General features: G+C 44.9%; 1 protein-coding gene across 3 annotated transcripts in view; it reads right to left on the reverse strand.

The window, feature by feature from the left end:
• Positions 1-17,752, reverse strand: part of LOC128892553 (basal cell adhesion molecule-like) — a 98,149-nt gene extending 80,397 nt beyond the window's left edge. Inside the window, exons 1-2 of one of the 3 annotated variants that reach the window (XM_054153082.1) lie at positions 17,440-17,745; positions 11,303-11,513 (exon numbers count right to left, since the gene is read on the reverse strand). In XM_054153082.1, coding sequence (XP_054009057.1) covers positions 11,303-11,348 — 46 coding nt within the window. In that variant the 5' untranslated portion in view covers positions 11,349-11,513; positions 17,440-17,745. Of the gene's footprint in view, positions 1-11,302; positions 11,514-17,439 lie in introns of all 3 variants that reach the window. The other 2 variants (XM_054153083.1, XM_054153084.1) reach the window with 2 other exon arrangements.
• Positions 17,753-18,341: the final 589 nt, after the last annotated feature.

Genomic DNA, 18,341 nt, shown 5'->3' on the forward strand with positions numbered 1-18,341 from the left:
TTTGAATATTACCAAATGACTTTTTTATTATAAATATGTGTATGAATATAAAAAAGAATATGCAAGAATATAAAAAAGATTGAAAGTAAAGTTCATGTTATAATATCTGCAGAATAAAATAAATTCCTATTTAGATTGAATTTTTGCAGGCACGTTCGCGAATATTTTACTTTGCATTAAGATGCGCAGTCTATCTATATACATTTAATTTAAACAAATTTCTTCAATAGATACGAAGGGTACGAATATTCATGGACTGACTGTACGCCCAACTAAGGTCTAAAGGGTAAAAGCTAGTCATCTGTCCCGCTACGATAGAAATTGTTACAAATGAACGTCGATACGTTTAGTGTTGAGAAGAATAAAACAAAATAAAACACCAGACCGATTCAATTTGCCCGATTCTTCTTACGGCGTCCAGCGAATCTTTCCGTCGCTGGGAGGCAACGGGTCGAGCATTTTGTAATCCTGCGAGATCCTCGTCTCGGGTCTTCACGGTCTTTCTCGATTGTCGGCAAATGCGAAAAGTTTGACCGTTGTCGGGTCGCTCTTCCGCGTAAAACCTCGTAGGACGAAGTTTCGATTCGTCGCGGAAACCCCAGTCGAACGATTTCGCATTCCTTCTCCGGCGGCTCTTTACTCTCGTCACTTTTGCTCGCATTAACGTCGTTTCGCGTGACCACGCTTCCACGGCCGTTTCGATTAGCCCGGAATTGAAAATTACTCCCACACGAACGCGTTCGAAAACGCCGCGGCGATTGCAACGCGAATATTTAATGCAACGTCAATTATTCGAATTCGGTTGGTAAATTGGCGCCATATCGATTCCCTGGTCGCGTGGAAAGGCATAAGCGAACGAGCACCGCCGCTAATTAGGTATTTTCGGAAGCTGGGTCGGGGAAGAGGAGGTGGCGGTGGGGGAACAACGAACGTTAAAAATAACGGGCCGATCGACCACCGGAGAACGACAATTCCACGGTACGCGTGGACAATTTTTCCGTTTTCCGATTTGTCCTTTCTTGCGGAAACGGTTTATTGGCGGGCGACGCGCTGGAATGGAAGGAAACGAGCTGAATTAGGGATGCGATAAAAAGCTAACGGGTGGCTGGGAGCCCTGGCCGGACCAAGAATCGAGGATACAAAATATGGTAATGCAACGGATTCCTCTAACGAAAACCCGGTTCTTTTTCCGCTGTAAATAACGAGTCGAGAACGGAGAGGGACACGTACGTTCGACGGAGAGCCACGACGACGGAGAATTAGTACCGCGAATGAAAACGCGCGTTCGACGGTGCGATTGGTGAAACACGGGAACGATTCTTCCGTACAGAGCTTTACATGTGTGTTGGAGGTCCATATGAAATACCGTTTTTTCTCCGTTTGAATTATAACCTCCGTTTTAGTCTGCTTCTGTACGTTAAGTACCAAAGAAAATTTCGTTATCGTATTTATTCTTCTTGAGCGTGTATAGGCACGGGTCAGAGTGGTCGTGATACGAATTTTTATTTTTGTTTGTATTGCCTCGCGTAAATGCTTTCAATTGATGAGAAATTAACGCGTTGAACGCGGCGTCGGTCCGTTGGGATCGGCATTGAACTTCCCGTTTAGACGGTATCAGTCCGTAGGGATGGTAACAAATTTAAATAATACGTTTCATTGAAACATTCCGAAGGTGGATGACGTTTGCTTTTACACTCGTTAAATAAATTCGTGTGTTCGCCGATTAAATTTCCTACTGTTTCGAAACGAAACAGGCTGATCAGGGCAGGGCTTGGGATCACTGTGTACAGCGTGTTTCGTTTATATAGCAAAGTAAATATCTCGTGACGCACTGAAGTTACGAAAAAAATTTATTCACAAAAATTGTTCGGTTTGTAGGGTACAATCATATGATGTAATTTTTTTCGAGCCTGGAATAGTAGGAAGGATGGATTTCAAAGTCAAAATAAGTTTTTTAAATAGAACTATATATTTTTTTTTCATGGCCTGATAGCTTTTTTCGAAACGAATTCAACGGTACATCACATTATTTATTTTGCTGTTTCCAAACGTTAAAAATTATATTATGAACTTGTAACCTTTTGAGTAGGTAATGGTAACACATATCGGGTTGCCACAGCTATTAGCTGCAACACTGTAAACAAAGATCGACCTTCTTATGTCTCCTGAAGCATCTTAAGTCATTAAAAAAAATGAATACAATATTTATAGTTTATATCATTAGAAATTGTATTCAGTATACAAGAAGAAAACGCTTTGTTTTTTAATTAATTAATTAATTTCATTATTTTTGTGCTTACCAATCTTTAATTTAAGAAAAAGAATTATCCTTCTACGTGACCAACATTGTTTGAAATGCATTTTCCTACCCGTTGTAAAAATTCGTTTTCGGTATTTTTTAGCATTCTCTTGTGATTTTTCACAAGCGACTATAATCCTTCTTCGCATTTCATGGACATTTTCAACTGGAGTTTTAAATACTTGTTCCTTTAGATAAACCCAGAGAAAAAATCGCACGAAGATAGATCTGGAGATCTTGGGGCCCATGTTATTGGTCTAACACGCCCAATCCATTTAATATTAAAATTGGTATTCAACCAATTTCTAACTGCGACGAAATAATGTGGGAGAGCACTGTCATGTTGAAACCAACTATTTTGTCTCGTTATTAGTGGCATATCTTGCAAAATATCTGACATGTTTGTAGAAAAGTTAAACATTTTTCTCCATGAATTCCTTCTTCAAAAAAATATGGACCTATTATTTTTCTATCGTGGATACCACACCAGACCATTAATGACGAATGATATTGGACGTTGTTCTGTAGTATCCAATGCGGATTGTTTGTTGCCCACATTCTTGAATTTTGATGGCTGACCATATCATTTGTATGAAAAATGCTTTCGTCAGTAATCATTAAATTTTGAATAAAATTGGCATCATCAACAATTTTATTTCGTACCCATAAACAAAACTCAATTCGCGGTCCTTCGTCTCGGGGCAATATTGTATGCACATTAGTTGGTTTAAACGGTTTAATTTTATTTTTTTTTCAGAATTTTAGAAATAATTTTTGTTGAAAGGCCGCATGTATTAGCCACTTTACGGATAGGTGTTCTGGGATACGCAAAGAACGCAGCCAAGACATTTATTTCGTCGTTCTTTGTCCACGTACAAGGTCGCTGTTTCTGTGTCGTAACACTTCCCGTTTGTTTGAATAAATTAACAATGTTTCTTATTGTTGACACTGTTGGATAAATATCTATCACCACGCAGACAAACTAATTCGGCTTTTTCCTGAATTGATAAGGACATTTTTTGGAAATCAATAATTTCGTCAACGGGTAATAATTAACTCATCAAAACAAATGACAACAGTGTTACAGCTAATAGCCGCGGCAACCCGGTATGTCTTACCATTACCTACTCAAAAGGTTACAAGTTTATAATATAATTTCTAACGTTTGAAAACAGCAAAATAAATAATGTGATGTACCTTTGAATTCGTTTCGAAAAAAGCTATCAGGCCATGAAAAAAAAAATATATAGTTCCATTTAAAAAACTTATTTTAACTTTGAAATCCCCCCTTCCTACTATTCCAGGCTCAAAAAAAATTACATCATATAATTGTACCCTACAAACCGAACAATTTTTGTAAATAAATTTTTTCGTAACTTCAGTGCGTTACGAGATATTTACTTTGATATATAAACGAAACACACTGTATATGCGTCGCAGCGTTGACAGTTTCTAGCGACGATAAAACGACGCATGGAATCAAATGAGATTCCTCAACGAATGAATATGAGTGGACTGTAACTTGATTGAATGCGAACTTGTACTTTAACTAATAGCCTTCATTTGGGTTGTCGGTGGATATTAGATAAAAAGAGCCTCGAATGCAAAGGGTTAAACGTGATAATTCTTTGTTCACACGACAATGTTTAGGTCTCTTACGCATATACGTACGCGCAGTCTTTCAGTGTCAAAAAGGTTCTCGACCCTGGACCCTTCGCAATCGTCTAATTATTTCTAGCAGAACTTTTTCCGTTTACCGTTTTGCCGCTTCGCGACTATATTCTCAACGGTGGCTTGTTATTGGTGGCACGCACGGTAGTAAGCTCTAATAGCTTCCAGCGTTTCGACCCCTCATCCTTGTTCTGGACGGTTTCCCTTTCTCTCGGCGCAGGTCTCGGTCGTTCTGTCCGCGTTCCTGGAAAGGTACTCGACGAAGTGCGATTTCAGCGCTTTTCAACTTCGATTCCCCGTCTACTTGAACCTCCTCGAACCGGAAGCGAAATGTCCGCAGTGGCTCGGAGCAAGACCGCGCGAGGATTTTCTTCTCTCTTCCTCAACAACGACTGATCGTTCCTCGCGGTTCGCGCTACACGCGCGTTCGTTCCATCTTTTTGGCGCGTAATAGCTAGCAGCTAAAGCACCCGGAGTGTTTCAGTAGGCCACGGTGACTGATCATATTCGAAGGAAACGATGGATCGATGATACAAATGAATATTTATTATAGATTGCTCTGATTATAATTTTTCGCTTATAGTATATTTAATGATGAATATAAGAGAGATATAAGAATGCAAGAGTATTATACAGAAGAACGCTTAGCTTCCTATGAGAACATATATAGTTGCATGATATCGATACCGTCGATATGATCCATATCGCCGCCATTAGCATAGCCGCCAAAATATGAATTGTGTAAGAATGCTTAACTATAAGGAGTTAGTGAAGCATTACTTTAACAGACCAGTTCTTGTATTTTTGTTTTCTGACGTGTCACATCATTTTTCATCTGGACCTGTCTCCTGGTTAATCTCTGTGGTAGTTATTTATACGTTAACGTTATCATTGATTGCAATCGAAGCAAGGAAGTGCAACCGTTGTTTTTCTTATACTCGACGAAGGTAACGGAATCGACAGTGTGTTAGGTCCCTTACCTGTAGCAGCAATAAAGACCCAAAATGAATCGGTACATACCGTCGAATACTTTCATTTTTACTACTAGAGTCACACCTGGCAGTCGGAACCCGATGTGTTTCTTAAGATGAGGTCCCATGAACGTAAGTTCGGGGGGCGAGCACGAGCAACGTCCACTTGAAACTGTCAACTCGTCGCGCAGGAGGGTCTGATGGACCCAGGCGAGCTGGCACAACGAGCGGCGAACACCTAAACGAGCACGGAATCCTGAAAAACGCCACGCACCATCATCGCAACGAGCGGTCGACAAGGGGATGTCATAAAGAATTGAAAATACCAACCTCGACAATTTTTATCGGAACTTTGCGGAATTAACTTCAATCGATTCCTGATGCTTCTACGTTCAAAATGATATCTCACATCGCGTAAATCAGACTATTTTTAACGAAATTATAATGGAAAATCTGATTGCATAATTGAAAAGTTATTTCGTTAAAAATAGTTCGATTTACGCGACGTGAGATATCATTTTCATCGGGAGAACACCAAGAATCCAATGGCATCGCGTTCACGTTGATAGGATGAAGAATAAAGAATTCGATTTGATCAAAAACTGATGAGTCGATCGGCCGTTTGACCCCAGACTCTTGAGCGAACCCAGGTAGGCGCCTACGGTCTCGGTGAAAACAAGTATTGGGGGTCTCGCTTCGAACCACTCGAAAGGGTCGATTTTTTTTCATGGAATAGTCCCCGTGCTCGCGAGCCTAGACCATGGGTCGAGACCCAAACGCTCGTAAAAATCCATCCTTTCAAGTGGTTCCAAACCGTTTGTCGTCGCATTTAGCGACCTTTTGGACGCTAGTAGGAACGTGTTTTCGAGCAAAATCCGGCGAGCACGGATAATTTATTGCCCGAGCACGAGCATTACGTTCATGGGACCTCACCTTTATGATTCTATTGTCCCGAAAGTTAAGCTACGATTGACTTCGAAGATGTAGTCCGATTTATGATCGCAAATTAATGTGAGATTTGAGAATAATGTCACACTTTTACTTCACCGACAATCATTTTATTTATGAAACTTCGAGTTTAAATAAAATTAAATCTAAACAAATTGCTGATTGATTTACTCGAACTTGATGGTGACCGACAGCCAATTCTCGGGTTACTCCATTACGTTTAAGATGCGATCGATAGCCGCCTTTCGAGTGCAAAGGGTTAACACATGTGCTCCGTTTATTACTTCCGTTGATCTAGGATGCCAACTACGATGGAATTCCCTCTCTAAATATTCGTTTGCTTTTAAGTACCATCAGGCACATATACGAAATACACGGTACATTACGTTTTACATTAGTAGAAAGCCCCACGAAGCCAACGAACAAAAACTATTATTTCCTTGATGCGATAGTCTTGTCCCCGGCAAATTGCTGAAATACCACACCGTGCACCGGGTTGACCGACGAGGGGAAGCGTCGTCGAGCGAGGGGACGGGGCGCGCTCAATTACGATACTCTTCCGACCTAATGACCCGTCGATAAGCATACTTCTCGATTCCCGATGGAAAGAAGGACGACGACGACGGTACCGCTGCGCATTTGTCAACTAGGGAGTACGGTTCGTATCAACGGCGACAGCGCGACTCGAGAGGCGGTCGGGAAAAGAAACCGCGAAAGAGAAAGAGAAAGGGTTGGAAACGGAGCGGGCGGAGAAAGCGGGCAGAAAAATGATGAGCCAGAAATAATTAGGGGGGTTGCAGAGCGTGGCCGACCGAACGCAGATGTGCCAAGTCCGTATGAAAAATTAATGACATCCCGTTCTCGGCATTCCCCTGCCTCGCCCCTTCCACCGTCACCACCCCCGACCCTTTTTACTTCCCCAGCGGTGAGTTTATTCCCTCTTCGGTCGTGTTTTTTTTCTCTTTCTTTTTACTTAAGCCCGGCTTCCCTTTATTGCCAGCCCTCTTTCGACGATCTCGCGTGTCCCGACGAAATTTAGCCGCGCCACGATCCCCGATAGGCTCTATAATTATCCCGTTTTATCTTCATCAGGCAGGGGTGGCTGTAGGGGAAACGACTCGCGACCGAGGAAGCGATATAACCGCCGCCCAACCGCTTACTCCGAGTGCGTTTTCGATTCCCGAGTCCGGCGTATGCTCGGACGGTGGGTGCTTATTTCCCGTCTCGTCTTTTCCGCGTTCCTTGCACTCATTCCCTTGGGATAACACCGTTAGCTTTCACCCCCCTCTTCGTCCGATCGAGGACGCAAGCGCGAGCGAAACAGCGGACACAACACGGGGCGAGGTTCTTCTTTTTAATTTGTCTTCGTTATGCGCGTCAATCATTTTTCGTTTTCCTGTCCTGTCGCCTCGTCTGGCCTGGACTGTCCTCGTTCCACTGCGCCCGACCGCCAACTGCCTCTTTTCGGCGTCGTTTTTCACGTTTTTGCTCCGCATGCCGATCGATAAATCACATACGCAACAGCGGTTCGACCTTCTGCTTGGTAACGAGAAAACTCGCGCGATCGTCGCCCATGAAAAGGCAAACTGACGATCGCTCGTCAAATTAACTCTTTACCGCGTGTCGTACGCTTTTCTCGGTTTTTTTCCCTGCTTTTCGATCCGATCCTTCTATCTATCGGGTTATCGGTGTCTATAGCGAACGCACTCCCGCCGTTGGGACTCGGTAAAACCCAAAGGCACGGTGAGACGTCGATGGGTAATGCCTCGGGTATCGATAAAATTTGCTACTCGCGTTCGCGATCGGGTATCCTCCGCGTTACCACGAATCTAATCGCGAGTGTTCGATATATTACACGTTCGAGCGGTACGGTATCCCTGGCCAGGTCGACGCACCCCTGAATTCTAGCGTGAACCCGCCTACAAGATAGGCGCAGCCAAGAGCTCGAGCCGCAGGTGTTACACAATGGATTTAATGCATTATCATCCTGTAGCACGTATACTACACGTTCGAACGGTGTCAAAGGTGTTATCGATATGTGTGACAAGCAAAACACTTAGGTGTCAGTTTCAGGTGCACCAGCGAGCGTTTAAAGAAACTTAAAATCGAGCACGCGCAAAGTGTTGGCTAAAACGACACTTACCGCTGATAAAGCAACGACGTTATAGAATAACAACTGCACTCGCATTGAAACGGCGAGGAAATATCCAACTGGCACGAACGCGTTAACGTGTCACCTATAGAAAATAATATCTATCGCGAGATTAAACTTCCCAACAAAGCCGCGGCTCGTCGAAGCCTGCAGAATCGTCCAGTGTGCCGAAACAATCGCGTTCTCTCTTTTTTTTTTAACAATTCGCTTTACTTTTCGACTGTGGTGGTCGCATAGAGGCGACGCAGCGGCACGGCCAACGAAAATCAAAATTATAGGTTTCCCGCGTTCGGCCGGGGCTTCGTTTAACGTTTATGTATGCGCGATTGTCGAGCGTGGCCGCAAATGGAGCGACGGACAAATATTTACAGTTAATATTATCCCGTTATAAAAGCGGTGACCATCCTGTCGCGCTCGACGGGACGCGTTATAACGCAACGGTATTGATAAACGGCGGGGCGCGACGCGCGTCTCTTCGGCATAATACCGATAATTTATGAACGTGACCGGTCGACCGAGTTTCCCTTCTCCTACGCAATTAATTTGTCGGTTTCTATCCCCCGCGGACGTCTTCGTCGTTGTTCGAGGGCTTTCGATAATCTAGCTTGGCGCGCGTTTTATTTATTTATGCTAATCCATTCTCTTCGACGAGTCGTTTTACCTTCGAGTTTATCGTCTGAAAATTTCATATCGGTCCAACCCTCTCTGACCCCTGTTCCTTCGAACCTCGTAGATATACGGAGCTGCTTGCGATGCTCGGCGCGCGTTTGCTTCAATTTCGATGCGACCGAAAACGCTTCTGCTTCCCTTATTTCGTCTAGCGCCAGACAAGACGCTATCACAGAGATCGCTTTCTCTTTGAATTTTAAACGTTCATCGACGATACGCGACTCCGCCTCACCGCACAGTGGAGCAATCAGCGGATACAAATAGGGAAGTCAAACATTCGTGTGGGAGCAGCAGAAATTATTTAAACGTTAGGAAATAGGTGCTCTTATGGGAACTTTCCGTTAGCGAGCGAATACTGGCACCCGTGAGATCATCCATCGAAAACGTACGCGTGGCATGTTTCACGAATTTGCGTAATTTTATAGTTGGAACCAACGTTTCTAATTTCTTTTAATTGTACCATAAATTTTTAGACGTACTCGCACCTATCAGTTGCAACTCGATACTTTTAATACCTGTTGCGCAAATATATTCATAAGAATATTTTACAATGGAAAATATTCACCGAGGAACACGCATTCCATTTCATTTCGTTTTATACGAACGGATTGATTTTCAATAGTCTGCGGCACTTCGGTTTAAGCTTTGCTCTGGACGTTTAAAATTTTCTCTAAACGCGTTGGGTTATAGGTAGAGTATACAGTCAGTCCTATAAGTATTCGTACCCCTTCTGTGTCTATTGAAGAAATTGGTCGATATTAATTGATAGGCTCGACGATTCCAAATGTCTATTATAAATATATAGATGTGCAAAGTTTATTCATGTATATATTTATAATGGAACATTTTCGGAACCGTCGAGCCTATCATTTAATTTCAAATTTTTTTATTAGACGTAGAGGATACAAGTACTTGTGCAAAGACGTGCAAAGTTTAATCACGTATACAATTTGTAATGAAAAATTTATTTGGAAACACGAAGTCTGTTATTTAATTTAGACTTACGAGACTGACTGTATCTCGAATATTTCAATTACACGCTGAATACGTTTTATAAATTAATACAACGATACTAAAATTCCGTTCGCCTTAGCGCGTGTATTCTGCATTCGTTTAGCATAAACGGTAATTCGGAAAACAGCGAGTGCCTCTACCACCCCTATCAAATTCTAACGACCAGTTTCATTTTCTGCAAAACAAATTGAAATACATAAATTTATAATTGAATCGGGGATCCCATATTTCGCCCTCGGTCCGTTTCGTTCGCGACGTACCGAGTTAACCGCCGATCTCACCTACTTCCGTTTAATTTCTACTTTTCCACCGCGAGATTTTTATTTCTCTGCCCTCTAACGATTCTCGCCTCCTGCTCCCCCGTTTCTCTTTCTCGCACCCTCGTGAAGCTCGTGTACCGGAACGTCATAAATTCCAGCTATCCTCCTCTCGGTTCTCTCGCTAGCGGGACCCTCTCTTCCTCTTCCCTTTCCCCTTCCGTTTCCTCGTCCTTTGACGCTTCTTTTCCCTCTTGCTTTCGTTCTCCTCCCTTGTCCCATGTTTCCGAGTCGCGTCCCGCCTTCTTTTCCCTAAGTTCGCGGGCGTCCCCGCCACGGGAAAACCGCGATAACACGGAAGAAACGGCGGAACGTAATTAGAAAGAGTGCCATTTTTAAACCGTTGCCCCGCCCCATCCCCCTCGTTCAGAAGCCGAAACGACAGTCAGCGTTCGCGGAGACGATCCCTTTTAGACCTTCGTAATTTTTACCTTCCTTCCTCTCCGAGGGAAGATCTTATTCAGCCGTGGAGGCGAGGCAATAGGCATTTTGAAATTAGGCGAACCGTCGGGTACTTTGTTCCGGACGCAAAGCGAGAAAGTTCGATTTACGAACGACTTTGCTACGGGAGAGAGAGAGAGTGGTTCGGGTGGTTTGCGCTGTAGGTCGTCCAACATGTGAAAGCTCGGCTATAGCGTTGGGTGAGGTATGTATTTGCGGTTACTGTCGCGCGTTTCGACGCGATTTATGGCAGTGGCCGACTGAGCGCGAAAAATCGGGACCGGAGATTCGCATTTATCCGGGGTTGAGGGCGTGAATTCGTTTCAGAAATCGGCATTTCTTATCTCGGACTGGGAGGCAGACGTTCGACGCGTGGCGTCTTATTTACGGCGAATTGATGGGTGAAAATCGATTTTCAAGATTTTGGTCAAGGTCCGAAAATAGAAAAAGAAACGGAGCGGACCATGGCATTTCGATGAACACTTTTCAAATCAGTTCGTATCGTTCGATAGTTTAATTATCACGGCGCATACATGGATCGATCGATAAGAATCGCGCGAAACACATCGTCCCGGAAAAACGTAATACAAGTTTGAAGTCAGCAGGAAACGCGATAAGCCTGGAACTGTGCATGTTTAAAGAGATAAAGAACACCGTGAATGTTAATCGAGACGTTGTTTGAACATGGAATAAACGCGACACGGCTATTATAAAAGCCGCTATTCTTTACCTACTAATCATCGCGCACACCGGAGCGCTACGGTATTCGTCTCTCGGCGCGCAGTTTCAATTCAAAATTCAAGCGAGTAAATTGACTTACCCTCTTGCTTGAGCAGCAGGGCGAGCAAGAGTAGCGTGAGATCCATCGTCGGGTCCCGCGCGCTGACTTCCTCCAAGATTTAACCGTGTTTTGCGTTCGTCGGTCCAGCGTCGTCGGTTTCCTTGTCCTTTACCTCTATCCTTGGCTCCTTCCCACCCACTTCCTCCAAATCCTCCGTGTCGTTGCACGCGAAAGACGATCGTGAGGCGATCTAGGATAAGCACGCACGTTTGTACACAATCACTGGATCGAAAACACGAGTCTGTCGATAAACGCGCCACGACGATTCGGCAATTATTCTCGATGGCATAACGAGCGAAACGGGCGAAGGATTCGCGATGCCTGACCGGTGCATCGATCAAAGAGTTAACGAAATGGAAGGGAGAGTCTGCGCCTCGTTTACCGTCTTAATTGGCGGTGGTAAGGGTCCTCCGTCGATCGAATTTAAGGGGTCACGTCTCTAACTAAATGGGTCAAAAAAATAAAATTTTCCTGCTTCCTTTTGAGCTATTCATTACGAAAGTGGGAATTTTTAAAAATGTGCTGGAGCATCATCACGTTGAAAACGTGTTTCCTCTTTTTAATATTAAAAGGTTACTCGATATTATTATATTAATTAATTAAATTTTTATCTGTATTTGTATTTCGTCGTTTGCCGTTTCTGGAGGCCTTTCAATTAATACAAAAAATGCTCGACAAATTTGTTGAATTTCGTTTTCGAAAAAGAATTTCTCTTCGCACAGTTTCGCAGTAATTTACATACGTGCTTCCAGAAATATTGCAACTTTGTTTTAATCATTTTTCGCTACCTTTTGTAATGTAAAAGGGCGTTTCTTTTTTCCTAAATTGCGAAAGTACGACACAGTTCCTAGCTTCGATCAATTACCAATTAACAATTCCCGCGTTTGCATAGGTTCCTAACCAGATGCAATCCCAACAATCAACACGCAACAATCGAACAGGCGAGAATAGTGGAAATACCGCGAATACCATCCGTGATCTCAAAGCAGAGCTCGCAGGAGTTTCAAGGGTGCCCGGCACGAGCACCCTTGCAAGAACTCGAAAATATTTTCGACCCTTGTCTCGAATCTTGTCCAATAAACTTTGCGGGACGAATCGAGGAGAGCCGTCGGTGCTTTCGGTGCAAATACCAAGGGAGACGTCGCGAGTCGCTTTCGAGACAGTGGTTCTTCAGCTCTTCCAACTCACATCCGCGCTTCGACTCGTTTCTTCACAAAATTCCACGTGCTACGTGTGCAAAACTAGTCATTACTGTAATAATATACAAAGTTTCGGGATTTTTGAAAGAAACCACTTGTCAGAAATGAGCTAAAGAGAAGAATCTTAACTCTGCCGAGACTATTTCTAAAGAGAAGAACGAAGAAAACAGTTCCTGATGTCGAATAATTACGGTACCAGCCTGGAAAGCATTCGAAAAGAAGGATTCGTTAGGTTCCTTGACAAACGTTCGCGACATACTTCAATCGTCTTTACGACACGCCGAAGTGCGACGGTACAGTGGTTAAGAATCACTGCTTAAGGGTATTACCCCTCGCACTCTCGTTCGCGGGAGTTCCCAGCCTCGTTTAAAACTCGTCTCGATGGTTAAATGCTTTCAGCCGAGGATTTCGAAGTTTGCGCGATTTTTGAGCAGCGCCGCGTCATCCGATCTCCCGTCTGATAGCGTCGACTGCCATAGTTTGGCACCGAGACAGATCCAGCCGGAGGACGGGGTAATTTTCAGCTGAATCGCGGACAACGATCGCAACGTCGACGAAATGTACGAGTCGAGGATATCTCTGTTTCGTCGCGTCTAGATGGATTCGAGGAGACTCGAGGCGGATCCTGGGCTGAAAGATGCATGCGTTGGCAGCTGTGCAGGACCCGTCGACCGGCTCGTCGCCCTAAATCAGTTTGCCCGATAATTACCCTCGGGAAATGCCGTCGCGACTCGAGACCCACGTAACGAGATATTTCAAGAAGAAGGGCCCTCTCGACCTGTCGACATCCGGCGGAGGGCGGGCAGGTGAAAGCATCCATCGTCGAGGCAAAATACAGGAACATGTTGGCAGTAGTTGATCGCAATTCTTAATCGTTTTCTGTAGATTCTTTACATCATCGAATGACGATGTATCGATATTTAAATCAAGAAAGTGTCCCAAGTATCCCTACTTCGTCAAAGAAGCGAGAAGTGAGCGATATAGCGTAGAAAATGGCTTGCTTGATCTACCAACGAAGTGACCATACGAAGTAAACAATTATCGATACGCGAAGTACGGGAGGAGAATTCTTTCTTGAAATTGGTCGAACTCAATCGGGCCGCTGGAAGAGGACAATGAATGGGATACGATGGGATGAAGTTCGACGTGAAGGGTTTTGTTTGCACAGCTGCCGTCCACTCCAATCGATGGTCGGTCGAGTTGAAGAAACATAAACAGTGGTCGCGATAACTCTCGATCGCGAATCCGAATAACAAGTTTTATAAATACAGCGAAGTTTCTGCTGGAGAAGTTTGTTTGTCGGTGGCAACAGAAACGGGTCTATACGCATCCATGTACAGGAGTGCCTTGTATAACGCTAAAAAAATGACGAACCATCAATTGGCGGAGCAATGCTCGAATATTTTGTCTGAGAACAGATCATCAATGAATGGAATAAACGAAGGCGTTCAGAACACAACAGGGTTTCGGTTCAAAATGTATGATTATTCATGGCAACGAAAACGAGCTTCCCGTACGGGTTAATCATTCAAACATCCCAAAGGCAACATTCCGAGCATAGAGAACGAGCTAAATAACTTATTAGACCGTGTCATCCATTTGGCACGACAAGTAAATAATTCATAACAAAGTAATAAAATAGTACCACTCGTAGCGAGATTATCAATAAGTTGAAAACAAAATTCCGGTTGCATCAATATGTAAAATATTACTCGAGGTTCTTTTTGAAATATGCCATGATAAATCATTCCCATCGCTATGTACACTCGTGCCACTCGAGCAAGTAACATCTGGATATAACAGAGTCCCATTCACTGTCCTCCACGAACTCCCAGCTCGAGTAGGACCAGTTCTGAGAAACAATTTTCAACCCGTGCTTCGCATATTGATAATTCCTGATTATTCGAGCATTATGCGAGGGTGTACGTGCATACACATTCTACCATGTAGAGCCATGTCTTCAATGGGTAGATCCGCCGAACTCTCGTGCGAGGAATAGTCGATAGCATTAACACGAGCACAGCCCGGCCTCTCAGCGGCGTACCTAATGGCAATAGGGCTGTACCTGTATGCGGGACATGGACCGTGAACTTCTTATCGAGTCCCATCCCTAAGCTGACGAGCGGAGTATAGCGCAAATCGGCTTGGAAAGGGCGACGATGCGACTTCGGTTCGTGTGTAAGGCGTGGGAGGCGGAGGATAGGACAGAGAGGAAGGAGAAAGGAGAAAAAGGAAAGTATGCCGGCGTGCGGAGGGTACGGCTTTTAAATGCAACTTGTTGCAATCTCGCCCAAAGCTCTCAGCTCCTTCGACTGCGGCCGCGCACGTGTGTCTTTCGTGCACGCGTGAATCGATAATCCGGACCAACGTGTGATTCTCAGGAATCGCGGCAACTACTCCCACTTTAGGCTCGCTTTCGATTTGGGACGGACTTGGTGATCGTCTTTTCCGTAGACTCTTCGACTATCGGTACGCGAAGCACGAGTAGAGAACTTCCTCTCGGAATTGGTCGAGCTCAAACGAACCACTCGAAGGGGACAGTGAATGAGGTACAATAGGATAAAGTTGACCGGACTCGGTTTGTTTTCGTAGATATCATCCCTTTCATGCGGTCGTTCGAGTTGAAGAGACGAAAACATGGGGACAACTTCTCATCGCGAGAAGAAGCAACAAATTTGTTCGATACAGTAGCTTGTGTCAGTTACAGACAGACATTCTGATTTTCGAGGCATTACCGTATCGATAAAATTTGTCGCTTGGACTCGCGGATCGGATGTCATGCCAACCACTGTTTATGTTTCTTCGGCACGAAGGGCCTTTGATTCGAGAGGGTGGCAGCTGTACAAACAAAACCCTGCCGGGCGAACTTCATCCAGTCGTAATCCATTCATTGTCCTCTCGGTTCGTTTGAGCCCCAAAAAAATATTCCCTATCCGTCCTTCGCGTTTGGATAATTGCTCACGAATTTCACACGGAGTTCACAAACTACCAACTGTAAAACTATAGGTCGATGTACTCTTTCTACCCTCCCAACCGGTCCACTACACCCGCGGCGGAGGCTCGATCGAATAAGCGAGACATTCGGAAATTCCTTCGTAAATGTCAACTATAAATGTCAATGGTCACCGGTACGTTGGAACTGGCGCAAATTGCCGACCGAGATTCGAAGGATCGATGATCGCGGAAACGACTAATATCGCGTAACAACGGCGCGCTTTGTCTACCGCCCTGGAATCCCGAGGCAAACCGCTACCAAGAGGACAAACGAGATCGGAATTATTAACAGGGTCGGGTGTTTACCAGGCGCGAGACCGTCCGCCACGACCGCTCAACCACGACCCTCTGTTTTTCTCCCGTGACACGTGCACCAGAGTACCCGTCCAGCCAGTGACACGCACGCAACCCGATTTCTCTCCCCGCGGTGCTCTATCGCGTTCTGTACTCTGTGCCCCCTCATGCCCCTCTTTTCCCAACCCTACGTCGCGAATGCGTATTGATTTGACCGAGACTATTCCCTTTCGAATCCATTCAAAGAATGGGGGGTGCGTGGTCGGTCCGTTTATTTGTTGACACGGTCGTATCGATACAGCATCGACTCGCAGCGACCGATAGCCACGTTACAGCTGATAATCGCGCTATCTCTATCGGGATTCAGTTTCAAATGATTATCGCCCAGTCCAGGTTAACCCTTTTGCTGGGACAGCGGCGGGTCGAAGAGCTCCCATGTTGCGCGCAGTGTACTAAGCGTTCGGTCGGTACTCTGCAGCACGCGTACGCGCGATTATGTTTCATTATTCCAGATACAGAGGGTCGTCGAATTCGGTTCCTATGTTGGTACACGGCTGTTGCTTCGCACGAGTGTTCCTTTGTATTTCTGTTTAACCGTGGTTCACTGGAGTAAAGGAAGGTCCCTTGGAGAAATTCCTACTTAAGCAAGAACAAATGTTCGGAAGATCTACGACTGGACGAACCTTACTCGACACTGACGATGGCAAGATAATTGACCTGTTTGACAGATGATGGCGACGAACCTGAGGGAGCTTTCTTTGCCAGAAGCCCACGCTACCGAAATCACCAAACTTATTACTCGACACTGTTCACAGTCCCCTGCCAGATGATACATTATCCCCCAAGAATGATTTCTCTCCCTACGGTACGTGATTCGAAAGCTTCTGGACGAACTCGAGGACTCGCCATACAATCGTTACCCTCGTCATCTCCCGTAACAAATACAATTCCAAAACGTAGTCACGTCGATAGTATCCGATTCAGCGATTCTTGAATGCACAACGTTTCGTCGAACTAAGGTCGCTGTTTGTAGCGAAAGGGTTTAATCCTCGAGTCGTAGTCGCGCGATCAACGATCCTCGCGATCTCCGGATTCTACCCACAAAAACTGCAATCTACTCGACCGTCCTCCGAGGTTCCCCGAACCCTTAGGACACTCGTCCACCCCGTGAAATCGAATTCCAAAGTCCGTTCATGGGTGTTGGCGTCGATTTGCGATTGGGATTCGAGAGCGGCTGACCGCAACGCCGCTGGTAGCGGTTACTTCACCGAAGACTACTTCCGTCCACCGAGCGTGCACGTCCATTGTCCAAAGCGCGCGCAGGGCGATGCGATCGGTTGGTCGACGGATTAATAATGGAAAGACGAAGAATTAGAGAAGGAAATTACGTTCGCGAGATTTCCGTGGGGATAGAAGTGTACCAGGAATCCTATGTCGCGATCAGTTATCGTGGAGGATTGTCGTAGAAGATCTGTACAAGTTTAAGTATCTTTGAAGATATGCAAAGAACATCCTATGCGTCAGTTATCGTGGAGAAAAGCATCGCGGAAAACTTGGCGAAACTCGTGTAAATGGCAATGAAAATTGTTGGAATGGGATAAAAATGAAAGAGGGGACCTTTTTCCTTACTTGTTTCGCGGTAGACAGTAGTTAGCGGTGTGAACAAACGCGATTGTCAGCGACGCGACGTGTCGCGACGCGGCGCGGCCCAGCACGACACGGCTAGGCGAGGAGCGTCTCCGAGTGAAAGTTCGCGTCGCGGATGGCCGATGCCGACTACGAAAGCTCGACGTCGCGCCAGTTTAGGTCTGTGCGCCGGTAGGTCGTGCACCTGTGCGCGTGCGCGTTGCACGTCGAGCAGGTGCAAAATGCACGCGACTCACCACGGAGAGGTCTGACGCGCGTGGAGCGGCGTCGAGCAACTGCCAACCACGGCCACCAGCCGATCTATGGCTTTCGACGCTGGATCGAACGGAATCCTCCTCGATAACCTCCTGCTCACCTTTCGCCTTTGGATATTTCCGTTCCGTGCAACTCAAAGATATCGAGAGGTCAAGTCGATACGAAAATATCGCGTCCACTGCCACGATTAATTACGTGTTACGCCATTGGCGATGCTGTAATAATCAGTTAGAGATTGGGCAAGAAAAACATGCTGTTTGCCGAATGATCGATGGTGCGAAGACAGGAACAAAAATTTAACTTCTCTATGTATAATAGATACAGTCAGTGTAAGAAGTATTCGTACAGCAACCAATTTAAAATAAAACTAATAAGAAAAGAAATAAGAGGTTCACATTAAAAGTAATAGACTTTAATTCTATTAAAGTATATTAATTCTATGGTTTAAATTTACTCTAAAAATATGTAGGAATGTCGGTTAATTATTTCTTCCCCTAAAATTTATTAATAAAATAAATATATGAAGTTTCATTTTGTATCGGTTCCTGTACGAATACTTATTACACTGGCTGTACGTATCTACTCCTATTATCTACTTCGGAGAATTAATTCTTCCACGAGCATGACCA

This window comes from Hylaeus anthracinus, unplaced genomic scaffold (genome assembly GCF_026225885.1).
Source record: "Hylaeus anthracinus isolate JK02 unplaced genomic scaffold, UHH_iyHylAnth1.0_haploid 12002, whole genome shotgun sequence".
NCBI classification, from domain to species: domain Eukaryota; kingdom Metazoa; phylum Arthropoda; class Insecta; order Hymenoptera; family Colletidae; genus Hylaeus; species Hylaeus anthracinus.